This window comes from Apteryx rowi, unplaced genomic scaffold (assembly GCF_003343035.1).
Source record: "Apteryx rowi isolate R43461 unplaced genomic scaffold, aptRow1 scaffold_7, whole genome shotgun sequence".
In the NCBI taxonomy this organism is placed as follows: Eukaryota; Metazoa; Chordata; class Aves; order Apterygiformes; family Apterygidae; genus Apteryx; species Apteryx rowi.
In genome coordinates, this window is record NW_020450982.1 from 5603813 (window position 1) to 5623764 (window position 19952).

At 39.4% G+C, this 19952-nt stretch overlaps 1 protein-coding gene across 2 annotated transcripts in view; it reads left to right on the forward strand.

The window, feature by feature from the left end:
- EIF2B3 (eukaryotic translation initiation factor 2B subunit gamma) overlaps positions 1–19952 on the forward strand; it is a 103148-nt gene that overhangs the window by 62202 nt on the left and 20994 nt on the right. For both annotated transcript variants that reach the window (XM_026086683.1, XM_026086684.1), the window contains 4 exons: positions 8846–8976; positions 9617–9810; positions 13897–13974; positions 14729–14877. In XM_026086683.1, the coding sequence (XP_025942468.1) occupies positions 8846–8976; positions 9617–9810; positions 13897–13974; positions 14729–14877 (552 nt within the window). The remainder of the gene's footprint in view (positions 1–8845; positions 8977–9616; positions 9811–13896; positions 13975–14728; positions 14878–19952) is intronic.

Consider the following 19952-nt stretch of genomic DNA (forward strand, 5'->3'; position numbering starts at 1 on the left):
TAACTACCTTTTCACTGTTTCATGTATTTGTAGTTTTCTGGGGTAGCCTTCAGTCAAACTGACTTTTGTCTTCATACGAGCCATGGATTTTTGAACCATTGATGGTTYCTTCACCTATCTGTGTGTTTGTTTGGGTTTTTTTAAGCCATTGTCTCTTGGATAGTATTATCCTAGCATTCTTCCATCATTGCAGTACCTTCACTTCCATGCAGCACTACTTGTGTGTAAGATTATACTTGGGGTGGAATGATTATCTTACCCTGGTAGACTTTCTCCTGTGAGGAAACAGTCCTTATATGTGATATTATGGCATATTTCTCTTACAGTAGAAAATATATTTTCTCCCATATTTTCTGTTGAGATGATCTGGATTTCTCCCTAAGATTTTGCAACCATTAAGAATTTTAAGATAACGTTTGCCTTTCCTCCCCTTTCCAGATTAGCTTCTAGATCTCTTTTCTTCCACACCACCTCAGCCACTGACTGATCCTTCTCAAATGGTGCACATCTCCTTTCACTCAAGAGTTGATACTTTAGGAAAAAGATAAAATAGTAATTGTTTCCCTACTATTCTACTTTTCATAGTTTTTGTATTACAAGTGTTAGTACAATGTACATGAATAATAATAAAGATGTCTATAACAATATTGCAGACTTCATTATTGCATCGAATTATCATGATGGGAGCTTTAACTTCCTGCGTATAGAAATTCTTGAAAAAGGAATAAAGTGGCAATTGCTAAAAAAAAAATATATGTTGAGTCGTATCAAAGGAGTGTAGAACACATTGCAAAAGCCACAGTAAAGGGTACAAAAGAAATGTCCTGCATGGAGGATGGGGAAAGTRTTAATGACTAATACTGAAGATGGGAGTAAAGGTAGAATGATTGATGGGGAGAAGGCTGTAGAAATTGGTAATTATCAAGGTGGAAGCAGGACAAAGAATTGAGCATCAGACCTTCTAGTTTATCTCCCACACTATTGAAAGAATGAGCGCATGTTTAGTAAGATGATCAAACTGAGAATGGTCCCATATGACTGCAGAACATCAAACACAGTATCTGTGTAAAGAAAAGAGCTAAGAAGTGATGCAAACATCTACAGTGCTTTTAATACAGCCTCAGTGGAGCAGGCTGAAAGAGCTTGGTCTGTCTAGCCTGAGAGAACAAAGAATGAAGAAATCCCTGTAAATACACCGTGGGGGAAAGCAGGGGAGGAAGTAGAATTAATTAAGCTAGAGATCCTTAYTGATACAGGAAAAAATGGTGTCAATTGACTACAGATATATTTAAACAATTTAGAAGATTCCTTTAAGCAAAAGCTTAATAACACCGTGGTGTGTGGGTCAGTTCATCACAGTAGCTGATATTGCCTGTCATGATGGCAGTTCCAAGAAGATTCCTTCCCAGTATATATTCCTGCTAAACATTGTAGAAGGTGTCTCAGATGGTTCTGTGTCTATGAGCTCTACTATTTTGTGAGAAGTCTTCTCTCGCAGGCAAAGTCCAGGACTCCTTAGGAAGCTTTCTTAGTTCTTGGAGGTTACTGAATAGTTGAAGCTTTGTTTGAGGAACACGAACCAGATCTGTATCATGAAAGCATATATGTATGAATAGCCACTTAATGCTACAGACATGTCTAAATTTTTGACATTTACACATTGTATGCAGACAAGTTCTGAAGTGTTTTAATGTAAACATATATCTAAATATATATTCATGCACCTTAAGTTTACACAGCATATCAGTTTTACAGGCACACGTCAACCTGACAGGTGCATAATGTACATTTGTTTGTTTAGGCATATTATCAGAATGCCTCTGTTCAGTGCAGTCTTCAGAAAAGGAGCCTAATTTCAAAGGCACTTAGCAAAGAGCTGAGAGCTCAGATACAGATGGCTGCAAAGGCGGAGGTGGGGAGAGAATAGGGAAAGATGAGTTCTGGCAAGGAATTGTGTTTGGTGCAGGTGCGCCTGTCCTAGAAGAATGGGATGCTGTCTGGGAATGAATGAGATCCATTCCTCAGCAGCTCGTACGGCCTGCCAAACACCCTGGGTGGCCTCCACAGCCGCAGAGACTTCGGTCAGAGAGAAGTTCTAAAAATGTCTAAACCTGCTGGCGTTCCCAGGCAAAAGATATATTAGTCTGGAGCTGCGTGGTGTTCCAGGCTGTCTTGCGAGTGGGCAAAGTTAAGGTTACTTAGATGACCTGAGCTGGGTGCATGAACACTTTCAAAGGATTTGAGTATGCAGTTGGGGAGTTTTAATTTCTGTGGTCAATTTTGAGAGAGCTGTCTTGTTTCCCAAGGGTTTGTTGGCAAAAGTRGAAGTTAGATCCCTGCTCCTTTAAGTGCATCCAGATTCAATGGAACTTGGAAGAGCTTTTTAGGTGGTTTGCATCTACACCATCTCTTCCATACTTTGATCTGGATCTTCTCTGAATTATGGTGTCTGTGACTGTCACTTGTATGTCTTCTTCTGATTTCCCTCCATCATCCAGAGTGCAGGGATTTCAAAGGCGATTCTGCAGCCTTAGGAAGTCTTTCATAAACTTGAGTCTGCAAAGCAAAGCTGTGCAGTTAGGCAAGCTTGCTGTGCCATGGCTTTTGAAATACTGTCACACACAGTGTTACGAATGTGGAAGTAGGTTGCTGTCAGATTTGAAGGTCTTGCTTAGAAAATAGTATGGAAAGACAAATGAAGCAGAAATGCAGTCATGTGGAATTACCTTTAAGTAGAACATTTCTCAGAGTTTCCTTGCGTTGTCTGTAGGCTTTTAGCTCCAAAAATAATAAAAGACACTGACAAATATGTTTATTAATATGAAATTGGGGGGGATGGGAAACAGATTTATGCTTTCTGTGATAGAATTTTTGAGAGCAGAACGGGACAAATAGAATGGAAGTAGAAATAATGTCTGTTTGAAGCCATGATTGGTTTGGGGAGTTATTGAGTTAGGCACAAGTAACTGCCTGGTAGTTTATTGGTTCGCATGGTTACTTTGGAGTTGTTTTTCTAGTAAAATTAGTCTTTGGTACACAAAACAAAGGCAAAAAAGATTATTGAAAGATAAAAGAGCAGAATTTGTCTTCTGGAGGGATGTGGCACACCCTACAAATTTATTTTTTGATACTTTTCCTTTTCTATATAGTCCTTGTCTGCTTTCTCCGCATTCTTAGCATGTCTCAGAAATTCCAGCGTTTTTAGTAGTGAATCGGTGAGAAAAGGGGGAAAAGGCCTGTAATTGCTTTTTCCATTGTGCTTGTTAAAACCACATTGTGGGAAATGGACCCAAACACTGTCTTTTAAGTGGTGTTGAGTCTGAGGCAGGTGGTATTAACTCAGGACTGCATTAACTCTTTTCAAATCTCTTTCCTGTTTCCTTGAGGAAACTTGCCTGGTGTATATATGTGGCAAGGGCTGTTTGCCTGCCTCTTGCATTGACATTTTAATTTGGTCCATGATATAAATATCATTTCCCTAATCCCCCTTGCCCTGACCCTGTTTTGTCTTTTCTTCAAAGTGAGTTGACTTTTTTTTCTTTAAGGAGGGGGGAGGAGATGGGAATGGTGGCTGGCTGCTCTAGTTTGGAGCATTAAATGCTCGGGAAAAAATCTCAGAGTAACTGTTGTTTCTTTCTTTGTATTCACATGGAAATTTTTAATCTCCATCAAAGGATCAGGAGAAAATAACGTTGAGATTCAATAAGAGAGTTCCCAGCTTACATGGAATTTTTAAATGTTATTTGGCTTTATCCTTTAAGCGATGAGAACCATGAACTATGTACCTACCGGGTTCAGAATTAACTTTTCTCTTTCTTCCAACACACCCTCTCTTTTTTTCTTTCTCCCTCCCTTTTTCTTACATCTTTATTGTTCTGCATAAACATGCAGCTTCTTTTTGGCTAAAGCTATAAGTGCCTTAGGATTTGTTTAGTTTTATTTATGTATACATTTCTAACATTAATTATGAGCACCAGTCTGAAATACTGCATCATGTTCTCCTTTTGAWGTGATCTGAAGAATCTCTGTTGAAGGCCATGGGGCTAAGATCACAGCCCAACCTACTCTGTGCTTACATAGTCATACAAGAGCTTGTACATTAGACTACTAAAAAAAAAAAAAAGTCAAAACTAGATAACAAAAGGGCAAATAATCTGCCAGTTTGTAGCTGGGGATCACAAATGCTGTCTGCACCTGTGAAAATAGCTGATTGTGCTAATAATGATAGCAAGGGAGACCCCCTGTAACTAACCCAGGGAGAACAATGACAGATTTCACAGGTGGGTGCTGACAACAAGGGTAGATTTCACACTTCATCACAGATTAATAAAAAAGGGAAGATATTAAAATGCTAATACTCATTAATACTATTTTATGGTGTTTAACATTAAACTTGGAAAATTAAAATGAATGRCAGCCGGTAAATGGAACTGACAGTTGTGTTCAGCGTCTGAGGCTAGTRAAAAATAGCTGCAGGAAATAAAAGCTGAGGACGCTACCATTCCTACTGTGGGTCAAGCCAAACACCACCATCTAGCACCTAGATTTTTGCAAGATTACCTAAACTTAAAYGTAAATGGACTCTTCTGTTGTTACAAAATATTTGATGAGATTTTTTTTACCAGCATTGGTCAGAACTGTTTTCTGTGTCATCTGAAAGACAGTCTCCAGCAATACATGCACCTAAGAGAAGAAATCACATAGCCTATTGAACCATAATCATGCAATAATTTTTTTCAAGTGTAGGTGATTGTCTTCTGTTTTTTCCCCAAATTCTCCTGATGCTTCAGTTGGCTCTATTGTTCTTCATTTCTTACTAGATCAAGTTTTGATAAGCTTGCCTTCATCCCAGAGGCAGTTGCATTTCAGTAACAAACAAAAGTTGGCCCTCTGTGGACCRTAATTTATGTGTGTACATAATGTAATGTAATATAATATCACATGAATGCCAACTTCAAATGTCCGAATAGACTTAATTCTGCCATATTACAGTCCATTCTAATTTTATTTATGGTTCAAACTCACTGAAAATTTTGGCATAGCTATGTTTAAATTTGATATTTAAAGATCCCAGGGTATTTTCACCTAAGGTTCTTCACAAGTGAAAATTTTTACTTTAGCACAAATCTTAGCTCTGTCCTTTCTGTCATGCAAAAATTACAGGATTACTGGGAAGACACTGTAGTRCATAGGGACCAGGGATAAAATGATTCTAAAAGCATGTCACTTATTTTTCTCTGATGGTGACAGTACTTGGTAAAGTTGCAGTTGTTTGCCCCACTATACATTTGCATACCTTAAAATTGTAGGATTTAAATAAAACTAACTGTGAATATCCTAGGTTTATAATGCCTAAATCTGAGGAGAATTACAAGGTCAGTGCAGCTTAGCTGCACACGACTGATGTGTATTCTGAGCTATAGCTACTTTTAATATAGAAATCCTGGGAGTCCCTTCGTTTTTAAAAATGTCACCTTCACTTGAATCTCTAGCTGTTTTTTGCACATGCACCATGAATTTCAGCTGCCCTCTCTTCTTCGTTTCCTCTGCATATGCACTGTCTTCCCTTGATGTACTTGCTAGTTTCCCCYTTGTCGTGACCAAGTATTTGAGTAGAGCATTGCATCTCAGAAAATATTTCTTCTTTTTTTATCCTTAAAATTTTATCAAAATTGACTCCTTTCAAAATTGTTGCTATCTCCCATTGTTCTCAAGGGATTGAAGCCACATGAGTGTTCCAGGATTTTGTCCCCCTTCCATTACAAACAATAATTTAACAGCACTCTCAAATCTTTGGCAGTTTAGTTGAAAACCTACTACTTTCTGTTGAGGTGAAAACAGACATATAACTTTAAAAAATAAAATCTTAGGGAACGAAAGATCATGAAAAAGGCTTGTCACTTTGGTTGGAATTTATGAAAGCATGTTTATTTTGGCAAATGTTTCTCAAAAGCAGGTTCATTTTTATCCTCTCTACCCTCTAGATTTTCCTGTGAGGTGTCAGACCAYGGTTACTCAGGTTTGGCTTAGAACTGGATTTCTGCCAAAAGTTTGTATGACCTCCTCTCCTTCTACCCCCTCCCACTTCTTTCTCCCGGATATAGTAGATTTTTCCTTATGTTGATCTCAGTGAGTATTTCATTCTCACTTCTTGGTGCTAAAGAAAATAACAAGCTCAGACACCAGGGTGATACCAAGTTTTAAAACCTGAAGAGAATAAAAAAGACTGCTTTCTTCAGAATATACAGTCTTAYGCTTATTTCTTCTTAATATAGGCATGTGTAGTTCAGGATTTTTTTAAAAGAATTTTTTTAATAGACTGGACCAGAAACCTCTTCTGTTTGCTTTTTCCTGAATCTAGGTTACAGGCTAGTTGGTTCTTCCAAACTCTTGCTAATTTTTTTCTCTTGATGAAGGCTCTTCAGTCTTAGCCCTCCTTTATCTCTAATTCCTTTTCTAGCCCCAGCCAGATGTTTGTTTTCTCCTGTTGTTGACACTCACTTAGATAATATTCTCACACTGTCACTTTGTATATCCACATTTGCAAGATCTGTCACAAAAAATTCCCAAATTTTTATCACTGAGTGCCTTGCTGCAAATTTTGAATATTTTCCAAATTCCTTTAATGGTCACATAAATCCTGCTTAAACAGCAAGCAAGGGTAAACCTTACCATTTTTTTCTTTTCCAGTAAGAAGGGTGTGTTTCTGAGCCACATCTTATAGATGACCCAGAGATTTACTCCACTTTTGCTGAAGGAATGTGGCTAGCACTTCAGAGAATTGCAGGAAAGCTTCAAGAATTTGGTCAAGAAAGAGTAAAACATCAAAAACCAGGGGAAACTTTGTCTTTCCCCATTTCCACTGCTTTCATTTCCTACTGTGTTGTGTTGTCCTCTGCATCAGACTATTTAAGGCTGCCAAATAGTTGGGTATTTTATAGGTAATATATCTTATAAATGCCATGGCCAGCCTCTGAGGGAAACACAGGATTGTCGGTTTTGGACAGAGTATAAAACCCAAGCAGGAAATCATTGCAGAATGGCACAGCTGCAGGCAAACATTTTAAGCTAGTAAACTGCCCATCTGCACACCCACACGTGTGTCAGAATGCAAGGCCAAGACAGCCGTGGCATACGCGCCTGTAAATGGTTAGCAGTGAGAGATTTTGTGATTAAAAAATGAAGTGTTCTGCTTCATTAGTTCCTGAAATACAACTGTCTGAAGATGGTTATAGTGTTATTTTCAAGAACAAGGAAAGAAGTAGACTAAAGCTTTTATTTCTCTTTAAAAAAAATGATAAAGAGCAGAAGTTCAGATCTGGGGTGGTTCAGATGGTCCCACTGTAGGACAGAAGATATGGCACAACCTGACAGTGGAGACTTAAGGAAGAACTTTGTCGGGAAGAAAGAAAAACACTTTCTTTGTTCTTTAGGGCAGAACTGGTGATCGCATCTGAATCTGAAGCAAGTAGTCAGATTTTTTTGGTCCTCAGGTCTGTTTCCTCATGGTTCACCTTAACAGGGACCTCAGAGGGTTATGTGCTGTGTGTTTCTTAAAGTTTGAACTGTTTGAAATTCTGATTTCCTAGAGATTTTGCTGACCAAAGTCACTTTCAGGAAACTCATTCTAATACTTTCCTCTTTTATTTASCCTATAACTATGTCCTACTTTTACTATCTTCTATTCTAAATAATTCCTCTTTCTTTGTGGGCTGTCATTTGTTGTTCCTTTATCAAAGTTCTTGGTGTTTAGTTCTCCCAATCCTTCATCAGAAATTTAGCACTTCCCCTTATACAGGACAAGTCCGAGTTAGCTTTCCACATGGTTTTCCCAAGTGCTACTCTCAATAATCCACAATTTAGTAAATAAATGCAGATTGTTAAAATAATGAAGTAACAACCATAAAACTGTTTTAAGACTGCATGTCATGCACTGCAACTGTAACGACTAATGATCTGGGGATTTTTTCCAAACATTGTATTGAAAAATAAAATTATCTTCTAATGGTCAAAATTAAAATGCCAGGACTATAATCCGATTGTACAGTTGACTTCCTACTTYAGTGTTTGTCTGTCTGAAGGGTTGTCTTGATGCTTTGTAATGTATAAATCAATGCAAGAGGGAAGATAACCTACTGGTCAGGTTCCTCGTTACACATTGTGTACAGCTGAAGTCTTTAGAACCTTTCTATTGACTTTGATGTATTTGGGTTGGGGCAGCTAAAGACTGTGAAACTCCTCGTTCTTAAACGTGTTAAAATGTGTTCTTTTCTCRTGGTTAAAGGACTAAGTCCTTAAAATGTTCTTAGTATTTCATGTGAGCAGCAGATGAGGACATTATCGTCCATGGCTTGTTGTCTTCATTTAAGGATCAGATATTTCAGATGTTCTTGAGCATTTCTGTGTACATCACATAGAAAAGCTTCTTCGTTTTTCCCCTGTGGGCACTTTAGTCTCTCTTTTCCTGTCAGCCAATGCCATTTTTTAAGCCACATAAATAAATTTTGGTTGTTACCATTACAGTGTTGGTATTGTTCTGCATTATCTTTGCACACAAGCATGAATTTCAGGATGATGCCATATTAAATTATAGGCATCTCTGTTAAACATAGGGGAATTAGTTGTGAATTGTCCTTATTCTGAAACCTCTTTGATATTTTAATACATTAAGAAAGCACATGACTAGTGCATGCTGTCTTCTTGCCAGTTGTCTTGGAGTACTGGCATTTTGATTTATGTTGACAAAAAATGTGCAAAATGTCTGATAATGTTATGCTATGCAAAGAAAATGAAAGCATATAAGTTTAAACGTTCGTGGACTTAACATGTGCATCTCCTTTCCCAGGACGATCACATCTCTCCGGAGTGAACTGATTCCGCATCTGGTTAGGAAACAGTTCTCTTCTCCTACGTCGTTGCAGCAGGGACAAGACAACAAAGAGGAGGACCAAAAGAAAAAAGACCAAGCATCCCTAGGTCAGTGCAAATATCACAGATTTGGTGAAGGTTTTAAAGCCCATATGTTACAGTTGAGATACTGGATAGAGTACAGAATTAGCCCAAAGCACTAGATTCTTTTTTTTCCCTCTTGTACTTCATGACAGCAAATATTCTAGTAGATTTCTTTTTCAAACAGGATTGTGCATTTTATAATTCTTCTTTCTCCTCCCTTATTTTGGTGTAAATAAAGAGCAAGTCAACTGGGTGCTCTGTACTTTTCTTCCAGAAAACAGTATAGGTTAAATACACTTTTGAAAACGTAATTTTAGGAGGAAGTTTCGTTGGGTAYGGCACCAGACTAAGCCTTAACTGCCCTACACTGGGAACTGGACAGGATCTCAGATCTTGGATTTTATTTTTAACATTGCCACAGTCTCCTTGTGTGACCTTGGGCAAAACATTGCATCTGTCCTGTTCCCTTGATTCCCACCTGTAGAATAAAAATAAGCACTTACTCACTACATGTGATAAAATCTGTTAATGATTGCTAAGTATCTAGCCACTCAGATGATGTGAGGCAAAGATTTCCCTTCACCAACAATATTTTAATAGTACTCCTCTTCAGAAAGTATTTCATTAAATCCTGTCTAACTTCATGCATGTGTGTGTTCTCCAGACATTTATAGTTTCATAAAGGAAGATAATAGCTTGCTGAAACCTGCTCCAGATAACTCTTGTTGGAATGATCGTAGAGGAGATATGAATGAAACGCTCCATGAAGGAAAAGTGCGCTGCTATGTCCATATAATGAAAGAGGGACTGTGCTTCCGAGTGAATACTCTTGGGTTGTATATTGAAGCTAACCGACAGGTGAGAAAAATACGGAACTGACATGTGGGAATGCAGCAATAGTTTATGGGGCATTTTAGTCTCCGGGGAGGGTTCCCTGGATRTAGCTGAGGAGTGCGTGGGAATTGAACCGGTGCCATACTGTCTGTGCATATCGCCATGCTGGTTGCTGAATAGGGACATGAGACAAGAAAACAGTTCTGTAACTGACTTACTGCACACCTTTGAGTAGCCAAGAAAACCCCCGCCCCAGATGTTTTTCTGTTTTTTGGGGGTGACAAGACCTACAGGCAAAGAGTGAAGAAATCTGGAAAATAAGGCTGGAAGGAGCTTCAAGAGATCATCGAGTCAATGTCCTCCCTGTCCCAAAGATAAGATCAGTTTTGCCTGGACTCTTCCTAACAGATGTTTATCTAAGTGATAATGATGAAGATTATTAATGTTTTGGAGGAAAACTTAAAACTACTTATCCACTGCCTAAATGCTTACCATTATGAAAGAATTATTTTATGAACAAGTTTCATTACAGTGCCAGTCCAGGTAAAGACAGAGGTGAAACATTGATCTGTTGCAGCTTTCACTTACTTTCACACTACTGAGCGTTCATAAAATAAAAGATCAAAGGGGAGGACTAGAGAAATCCTGTACTAGTTAATAAGCTGATGATTAAAAGTTTTTACTCTTAGTATGTTCTTTTTACTATACTGGCTGATCTAACTTATGGGTTCTTACTTCACTCTCCAAGTGATGAACTTTGTGTTGTCAGGAGTGGACAGTTTCCTCTAGTTTTGAAAGACTGATAGCGAGTGCAGTAGGGAAAGACTCAGGGTTTCAGAAAGTGGGGCTGGGAGAGCAATACAGTTGCACTGGGAGCCCTGGAAGTGGTCACTTCCATGCCTCTGCTCTCAGATTGAGTTGATTTCTTTTTATTAAAATGAATGAATGAATTTATGCAAATTTGAGTTGCATCATGTCAGAATGAGTTCACACACTAGAATTCTTTCTCCTGGGTGCCTGCAGAGGAGCACAGAAATAAAGTGATTTGTTTTGCACTTAGGGGCATGAGTAAGAGGGGAAGGAGGCAGCACTGCTCTCAGAAACAGAAAGATTTCCCCAAGAATATCAGGAAAAAGTGTGCCCAAAGGGTTAAGGGAGAATACTGCTTGCTAGGGGAAGTGTGCGTGTGCATTTGGCAGCAGCCACTTCGGTAAAAAGTTATTGAGTTGAGCCAGTCAGACTCCATGTGGTTTTTTGTGTTTTTTTTTTTTTAACCTAAATATTCTACATTTTGGTCAGTTCAGGAAATGTGTTTGCTCCTGGGTGGTACATAGAATTAGTACTTTGAAATCACATTGGGGCCTTCAACATTGGAGAGGATTTTCCTTGAATTTTCAACTTTTCCAGGATGGTAAAATTTCTAAGAAAACTATGTGGAGGTAAAACATAGAACAGAACTTAATGAGTGGTTGTGAGAAAGGAGTTCTTTTCTCAGTGCCACTGTATTTTGTTTCTCTTACTAATCCTGATAACAAATACACATTTACATTTATCTGCATTCTTTTACCTGTTTTGTTGGTCTCTAATGAACTCTTTTGGTGTCTTGTTTGCTCTTATCTTGGTCTTCACAGACCAGATTCTGATTCCCTGGCTGCAAAGCTGGGATCTATAACTTTGCTGTCCAAGAGGACAGACTCCCAGAGCAGTAGCAGTCTAGTCCAGTAGCCATGGGAAGGAATGGCATCCTAACCCATTACCCTTCTGGTGAGGAAACACTTCACTCATATTATTTCACTTCCAGCTGGGTTTCTGGATGCTTGCAGCCTGTGTGTGGGCAGGTGGGTTCAGGAGGGAGTTATCTTCAATAGCAGGAAATAGTTTCTTTGTAAGATGAATTAAATCCAAACATATCTTAAACCTTCCCTTGACCCAGGCACTCCCTCTGACTTCTGCCCCCTATCTAACCTTCCTTTTCAGAGCAAAATGCTTGAGATAGTAGCTTTCTTGGTCACCCCTCACGTTGCACTGCCATCAACTGATCCTAATAAGGGGTTTGCTCTGGCCGGTAAAACCCTTTATCTATTTCACCACACCACCTTTCTACCGAGGGGGGCTTCTTGCCTTTCCTTGTTTCTTTCCCATCCCACAGACCAAAACTGGACAGTAGGAATCTTTCCAGCCTACGCTGTAGGTATGCATTGGAATCTGTCTATTGGATCTGTCTGTTGTAGCTGCCCTGCTACATGTGAGATGAGGACAGTGTGCCTTCACCAAGCCAGCATAATCCAGGTGAATTGGCTTAGTTTGTGGTGCTTTGGTTACATGGCTTTTTTCTTTAGCACCTGCATCTTGGACTGAAGGAACTAACCTCCTCTTTGGTTTAAAAAAAACGAAGAAAACACAGGTCTAGTGGGAAGGACAATCTCCAAAATGTGAAGAGCAATAAATGTAGAAATGTCTGCTGGGGACAACAGTCAGCCTGAAATGGAAGCTTGGAGGTGTGACTGTTCCTCATTCATCTGAGTGAAACATCAACTGTAAAAATCTTATCATATAAAAACCACTATTTAACCATCCTTGCATGCTGAAAGGGAAAGATGCTGGTCATATTATGAATATCGAAACAATTTCCTGCAAGCACCTAATTTGAGGTGACCTTGAGTTGTTTTTTTTTCTGATCTGATCCCAACTTTTTCAGATCTGTGGGATCTACTTCTGGAGGTTCACTCGCAAGCCTTCTGCTCTTGTTATCCCAGCTTTCTAAGGAAGTGGTTTTACACAATCATACTGCATGGCAGCACCTTCATAGCAACTTTGGATCTTGCTGGCAACTTTGAGCCAAATTTAACAGAGCAGTAAAGATCTCAAAGATATAACATTCCTAACAGTTTTGTAAAAATAAGTGCCTGGGTAGAGAAAAGAGAGAGACATAATGAGTGCCCCTTCCTGATCCCCTGATACCATCACCGTGCTGAGAGGCAAGCTGCTTTCCCAGATGGACATCAACACGAGCAGAGCTCCACAGCAGCCCCAGCATGCACTGCTTCTCACTCAGGCATACTCTTTGCTGTGACACAGGCCTTTTAGCACTTACGGATTAATTTGCCACCTTCTGTATGTTCCGTATTTCTTTGGCTGCCACCTCTGTCATACAGAGATGCATCACACGTTGCATCACCGCTGCAAGTCTGTACGGCCCAGCGTCTGTGCATTGCTGTGAGGCTCCCACTGCCCCGAAACCCTCATCTGTGCTGTCATCACCTCTTCTATGGTGTGTGACCTTGGCCCCAGCCTGACGCCAGGAGATGCAGCATGCCTCAGGCTGTTCTTTCACCCAGAAAAAGAGGAATGATAGAGTGATATCCCATCCTCCTACTATGCTGGCTCCCCTTTCTTTTCAGGAGCCAGTTTCAGAATTGCTCTCCGTGGATTTGTTCTTGGCTACCTCATGGACCTTGTCTCTCTCTATTACCATCTCTGCTTTGTCTGCTTATCTAACACCTGCCTTCTCTCTGTCAAGAGCCTTTTCTTCTGCAGCTTTCTACCATCTGGAATAGCCACTTGATCAGCTTCAGTTTCTTTCTCCTTAAACATCTGAAATACATTTCTGTTGCCTGTACCTCAGCTTGCTACCTTATTGAGTGGGCTGAATGTAGTCACCTTTTTATGCCTGTTTACTCTGTTTTATATTTGGTGCCACTTGGTTGTCTCTCTTGTATTACTGAAAGGTGCAAAACATGTTGAGTTGCATTAGAAATGGCAGATGCTGGACAAACCTGTGTAATCATGTATGGGGTGTCCCTGTGTTCTGCTGGAGCCAGCGTGTTTGCTGCTGCTGAACTACTGCTTCTCCACAGRTGGGAGGCTGAGTTGAGAGGAGACACGCAGTGCACTGCAGTGGAAGTATACCTGCCTCCTTTATAAAATGGGAAGATGATAAACCACACATATCTGGTTGTAAATTTAAAATGCAAGAACCTATGTTTTCCTGTAAATTGTTTATTGTAGATGCATAAGTGCTATGAAAACCAAAACCTGCCTTGAGCAATTTATTTAACATGCTGATATAGCACTGTCATGTTAACTAGTGATGTGGGTTTCTTCATCCAGGTTCCCAAGCTATTGCTTAATCTTGGTTTAGAAGAACCACTGGTTCATTTATCTGCACAAGTCACTGACAGAGGCATGGTAAGTGTTCTTCTACCTCTCTCTGCTCCTTCAAAATTGTCTGCTTGCCCTTTGCTTCAAGAACTGCTTCCTACAGTTCAGTCCCACTGTTGGAAATGAAGCTGAGTTCTAAAGCACAGAATGACAGTGTGAATGATACAGCCCAGAGTCTCCTCATGGACTAACCCATGGGTTCCTGCCTTTCAGTCTCAGTCTTTAAAAATGTTTAGTAAAAGTGCTGCCTTACCCCCAAGTCAGACACTGCAGTCATTCATGACAGCCGATCAGCCAATTCAGTCAATTTGCTTCCCAAAGGGCACCAAACTTGGAAGAGATCAATATTTTAGTTCTGATTCTTAGCTAAAGCATTTTGGTTGAACCCCAGCTTCAAGCCTCCCTTTTACAGGTCTCACTGTGCAAACCCTAGTGAAACCAGTGAGCACCAGTAGAGCTATTCTTACAATGCTTGCCTTAATGCCTAAGGCCTACAAAACTGGGCCAGCTAATGGAGTTTTACTGACCTAATGGACCTTGGGAAAACTGGCCAACTGTCTGTGTAGGGGATGGAGCCCAAATTTTTAAGTCTTTCCTCTGCCAAGAATCCCTAAAGGTAGAGGGATTCTTTGTTAATGAGTGCTTGAGACATGTGCATCCATACAGAGTACCTGTACAGAGAACACATATCAAAGAGCTCCAGATGCTTGGAGTGAATTCTGAGGTGATTTAACTTGCAAGTGTGGTGCTGTGCCCCAATTTCCATTCTGTTCCTCTCTAGGTTGGATCAGACAGCATCGTTGGGTCATCCACGCAAGTAGGGGAGAAGACATCCATTAAACACTCCATCATTGGCAACATGTGCACCATAAAAGACAAAGTTAAGATAACAAACTGCATCATCATGAACTCTGTCACAATTGAGGAAGGGTATGTCACCTCTTTGTATCTCAGTCCTTTAAATTTGCTTTTTCCTTTTCTAGATAGACTCTGAGTCCAGAATTGTTGACCTGTAAGAGATCCTCAGGTAGAACGGTTGATCCTAGGAGGTCTGTTTCTAAGGACTGACTCAGAAAAAACTCTCTATAAACAGGTCTCAAATGCACAGGTGAAATTATTTAATGAGAAGGCTGTAGACTTGGAACATAAATTTCTTCTTTTAAGAAGAGATCATGCCATCTTCAGAATGTGTAAGTAGGTTAAGTGGATGAGCTTGTGCATCATCCTCCCAAGCTTTATTTTAATGGCTAGATCTATCTAAATTATTTGGCATAAGAAATATATTTTAAAGTAGTACACTTACCAACTAGAAATGTTCTTAACACTTTTGAACATTACAGCTCCACCTAAAATGTCATTTTCTTAGGTCCTTTTTTGTCATCTTGCAGCTTTACTTTACTATTGCAAGTGCTGAGTAATAGACTAAGTGAATAAACTTTTCAAAGAGAAAATCTACCAGCTAGTAGAGGTTTCCCATGCATTAAAGACACTAATTAAATAGGTAGCCTTGAGCGTTCAATTTCCAAATGTGGGAAAAGTGGCCTATCTATAATTGTTGATGTCTGCATGCCCCCATCTTTCCATACAAGCTGGCTTCCTGTGGATGTCAGTGGAAAGGAAACTGCTGATTGAGTCTCTGCAGGCCTGTGTAAATTCCCTGCTCCTTCATGGCTTGAGGTTTGCCTAGGGCCTCAGGAAAAAGGCCAAACTCCTAAAAAATGCCAAGTTGGCTCTCAAAGTTGCATATCTGAAAAACAAAAAAACCCAAAGGATGTGGGGTCTATGGAGGAATACTACTGTTACATAACTAAATTACAGGTAAGTAGGGTACCTTACTGCCAAGTGTTTGTCTTTAATAGAAATCCACAGTAATTTCAAGCACATCATAAATCAGAATTCCTTTGAGTATAGAAAATAGCTAGTTTCCAGTTCAATTGCAAATAGATCCAGTATGGCTGTATCACAAGCACTGCTGTCCTAAGAAGTACCAGAGCCTCTCTGGTTTGATCATGAGACTCTCTGTCATTTTGATTAATGAATTGATGCCACAGTCATAATGGTATGATTTTGCATGTGAGGTGAGTAGCTTTACCATTAAATCACAAAGGAAGCTAAGCGTGTAAACGGTGATATTTTTATGAAGTGTTCCAAATTAGTTGTGTTTATCTCCACTGGTATGTAGTAATATTCTCCTCTAAATCCTAAACAGAGCTCAAAGCCGTTATCTTAAGCATTCCACAAAATTCTGTGAGCCTTATAAACATGGTATGATACTAATTTTTAAGAGGGAAAATTCAACATTTTGCGTAACATTTTTTTGAAATTCTGAAAAATGATTTCATCCCTGGTCCCTCTCAGAGCAAAAACAATGTAGCCACCTTTGAATGAAAAATCTGATGGTCCCAGGAGTTCTCACCCTCAGCTGTTCCATAGCCATTGCACGTTGATGTACTGGAGTCTAATTTGTTATATTTCTTCTCAGCTAGAATTAAGATTGTACACTGCAGAGCTTTATTTCAAAGCATACTGTAATTCATATTGCAGAGAGCTGCATAGATACTGTGCTGATAAAGTATTTCTTACTGCATCATGGTAATCTTTAAGATTAGAGAGGTGAGAAGTCACAGATATACAGGCAGTGAGATTTGGAAATAGTTCTAGCTGCTAAGCTTTATTGAAAGAAGTCTTGCTTGTAACTTAGTGAAAACAATTGCTTTGTATTTTGGCCTTTGCTTCTTTCATGGCTTTAATTAAAGCCGGTGGATTTTTAATAAAATGCTGATGATTCTGAAACATTTTGATAGATCTGTTTGCAACAGGTGGATAAATTTGATGTGGTTTTGCTTTAAACTGTCCACAATGGACAGCTCCCCTTTACAAACATCTCCTCTCCCAGGCATCTCTAAATAACTCAGGCATTATCTAATCACTGACTTCATAAAACATCTTGCAGTGTAGTTGGAAAGTCAGTAAATATCGGCTGATATGAGTCAAAATGAGCATAATAAAAGTGCCTTAACAGATATATTTCATTTTCTGTTGCATAGCGAATGTCCCAAAGGTCAGTCGGTTTTAACACCATCTAAGGTATTATATATTAGAAAAATCTGGAATTGCACTGAGAAATGGATAAAAACTGCATCATTTAAAGGATATACATTGTAATGCTGATGTGAGCTGCCTCGCAAAACTAATGGGCTACTACTATATTATGTGCTAGTCACATGTGAGTGATAACTGAAGGCTAGTCCCAGTAGAGTTCATTGCAATAATACCAACTTGAAGTTGTAGGCTGAGAAGACTGCAGTAGAGCACATATTATGGAAAAGACAAAGCTGTTTAGACAACTTGAGGAAGAAAAAACGATCAGATAAACCATTTTTGAAAGTTGGGAAGCTGGAAACAAACAAATGCAAGAATTGCTCAGCATTTTGAGTTTATTTAGCAAGAGGTGTGATTACATGTGGCACTGCCTTGGTAATTCCTTTACCCCTTACATCATGTCTAGCTTCTTTAGGTTGAATCTCACTTTCTTTTTTTATCCCCATCTCAGCTGGAAAAGTGGTCAGCAGCTTCAATTCACTATATTAATACAGAAGAAAACAGATGAAAAAGTTTTATCTCGTGATGGTTTTCCTATAATGTTGTAAATCCAAGATCCTGTTGGACCTGCTGTAGTTCCTGGGGCTTCAGAATCCACAAATTGCATCTCCAAACCAGAAAGGGCTTTTGAACAGCCTCATAACGTTTGGTATCAGCTTTTGAAAAGGATAAACAGATTCTTTCTGGGCAGTTGGGATACCATGAGGTGCTTAGCACAAAACTAGGTTCCTGTTGTTAGGCTGTGGTTAGTTCATTATTGGAGCAACTGAGGTTTTGACCTAGGCAATACCCTTTAAAACAATTCCTTCCAAACTAAATAGATCAAGGAATTGGGGTTCACTTGAGCAGTGTCATTGCATACTGTTTGGAAATTATGATCCATTCTCAGCAATGGTTGATGTGTTTAATAGTCTGGAGGACCAGTAGCAGGGTTTTTTGTTTTCCCAGCCCTGGTATGCAATGCTTCTATTACATTATATATGTCTTCAGTGAAGTGATTTGAGTAGATATGAATCCCCCTTAGAAGAGATTACAGGGGATTAAAGAAGTTAGTAACACAGCCAAAATAGTTGGTAGTCGTCCTTTCTTAATGTGTTTCCCACTGTGCAGCTAATTCTTCCATCAATGAGACAATAAAATAGTGAAGATTACATATGTGCTGAATGATGGACATACTTGACCAAGCTGGGAGGGATGTAATTTATAGAACAGTGCAAGTGCTGAGAGATGCTGCCTGCCCAGGTGACAGGCTGCAGCAGGGAAAAGGTTCTTGTTTCCCTCTGGACGGCTCCCCAGAGCTCAGTGACAAATGACTGCACTGAGTTACATAGTTGGAGAAAATCTATTTAGTTGGAGAAAATCTATTAATCGAGCTGAAAATATAGGTCACTTGAAAACTTTGTGTATCTGAATATGCCTGCAGTAGCTGTGTGTGTCTTCAGTCTGTACAGCATCTTGGGGCTGACCCTTCTGTTTGTTCTGTTTGCATTAAAGGAGGTGCTGCACTACGGCATTCCTACGTTTGTGTCTTTGGTGTAGAAGTCCTCTCGTTATAGTTCACTTACAAAGGAGCAATCTGTTACCAGACTGACTGAAGCTGGTTGTGTAGGGAGACTGTTTGCAAATGAGACGTGTATCTCTGTTACATTAACTGCACTCTGATCTCTTCATATAACAGAAATTAGAGTTGTTAGAGTTTGCAGACAATCTTGCAATGAATTATGTTGACCTGAGTGTGCTAACTTTGTTTCCTTTGGTACCGGAAGATGGCATCTTACATGTGTAAACCCTACCAGCAACTCAGGTTGAAGTAGCTGGGCATACTTAGCCTCCATGAAATGAGACCTCGGTATGGATGGAGGAATTTAGCTTCAGGTTTCTGTTTGGGGTTTTGTTTTGTTTTTTAAAACTTGGCTTTATTTTTAGCAGCCTTGTAGTTTTACTTATTTTGTTAGCTTCTGGCAGCAGGAATTGTCTAATTGTTCTGGTTATATAGGACCTTGTGCCGAAGGGCTCTGAGCATTGCAAGTAATATTAACAGGAAAATCATGTTGAATCCTGTATTCCATCCTAGCAGATAAAGATTTAGAAATCTCTTGTTTGTTAGTAAAAAGATCATAGTGTATACACTTACTGAAAGGAGCTTTGCCATTTTGTCGTGTGCACAGTATATCTTTGTTCCTTTGTTGTGGAAGCTGAAAGTTTTCCTGGGAAAGATTCAAGAGATGAGACTATAATAGGAAAAAAAAGGTTATTGGACTACTTACAGATTAGCTGAGGAGACAAGATGTTAGAAGCTCAGATAAATATCAAGTTGAAAGGTCCACAGTAAGCGGTGCTTTGAAATGGCCCTGCTGACATGCTGGGGGTCAGTACCATAGGAACTCCATGGCAGATTTAGTCTCTGAAATGAAGTATTTTGCTTCAGTCTTTATTCAAAGAAATGTCATGAAGCAATATGCAGTCATAACCATTTTTATGGAAGTCATTAATAGGCTGCTGTGATTATTTCAGAGGGGGTGACATCAAGACACAAATGGCCCAAGATTACATCCAAGGTTTCACCTGCACAGCTAGAAAGTACCAGATCTTCACAGAGTAACCAGGGAAGCGCAGCTTGTCTCACCAGTACTTTTATCAGAACAAACTGCTCACTGGGTAGGGGTTGATTATTTTTTAAAGACAGAAAAGATCATTATAATACCTTATCTGGTCATCTGCCTGGCACAGGCCAGAGAAATTTATGCAGTACCTGCTGAGTTGAACTCAGCAGCTGTTGGTTTTAAAAGATGGCAGATCATTTTCATTTCAAAATTATAAACAATTCAAAGGCTATCGACCACTTGGGGAAGCTGTTCCAGTGTTCATTTTGCTCTCCCTAGCTATTTCTAACACATTCTGGT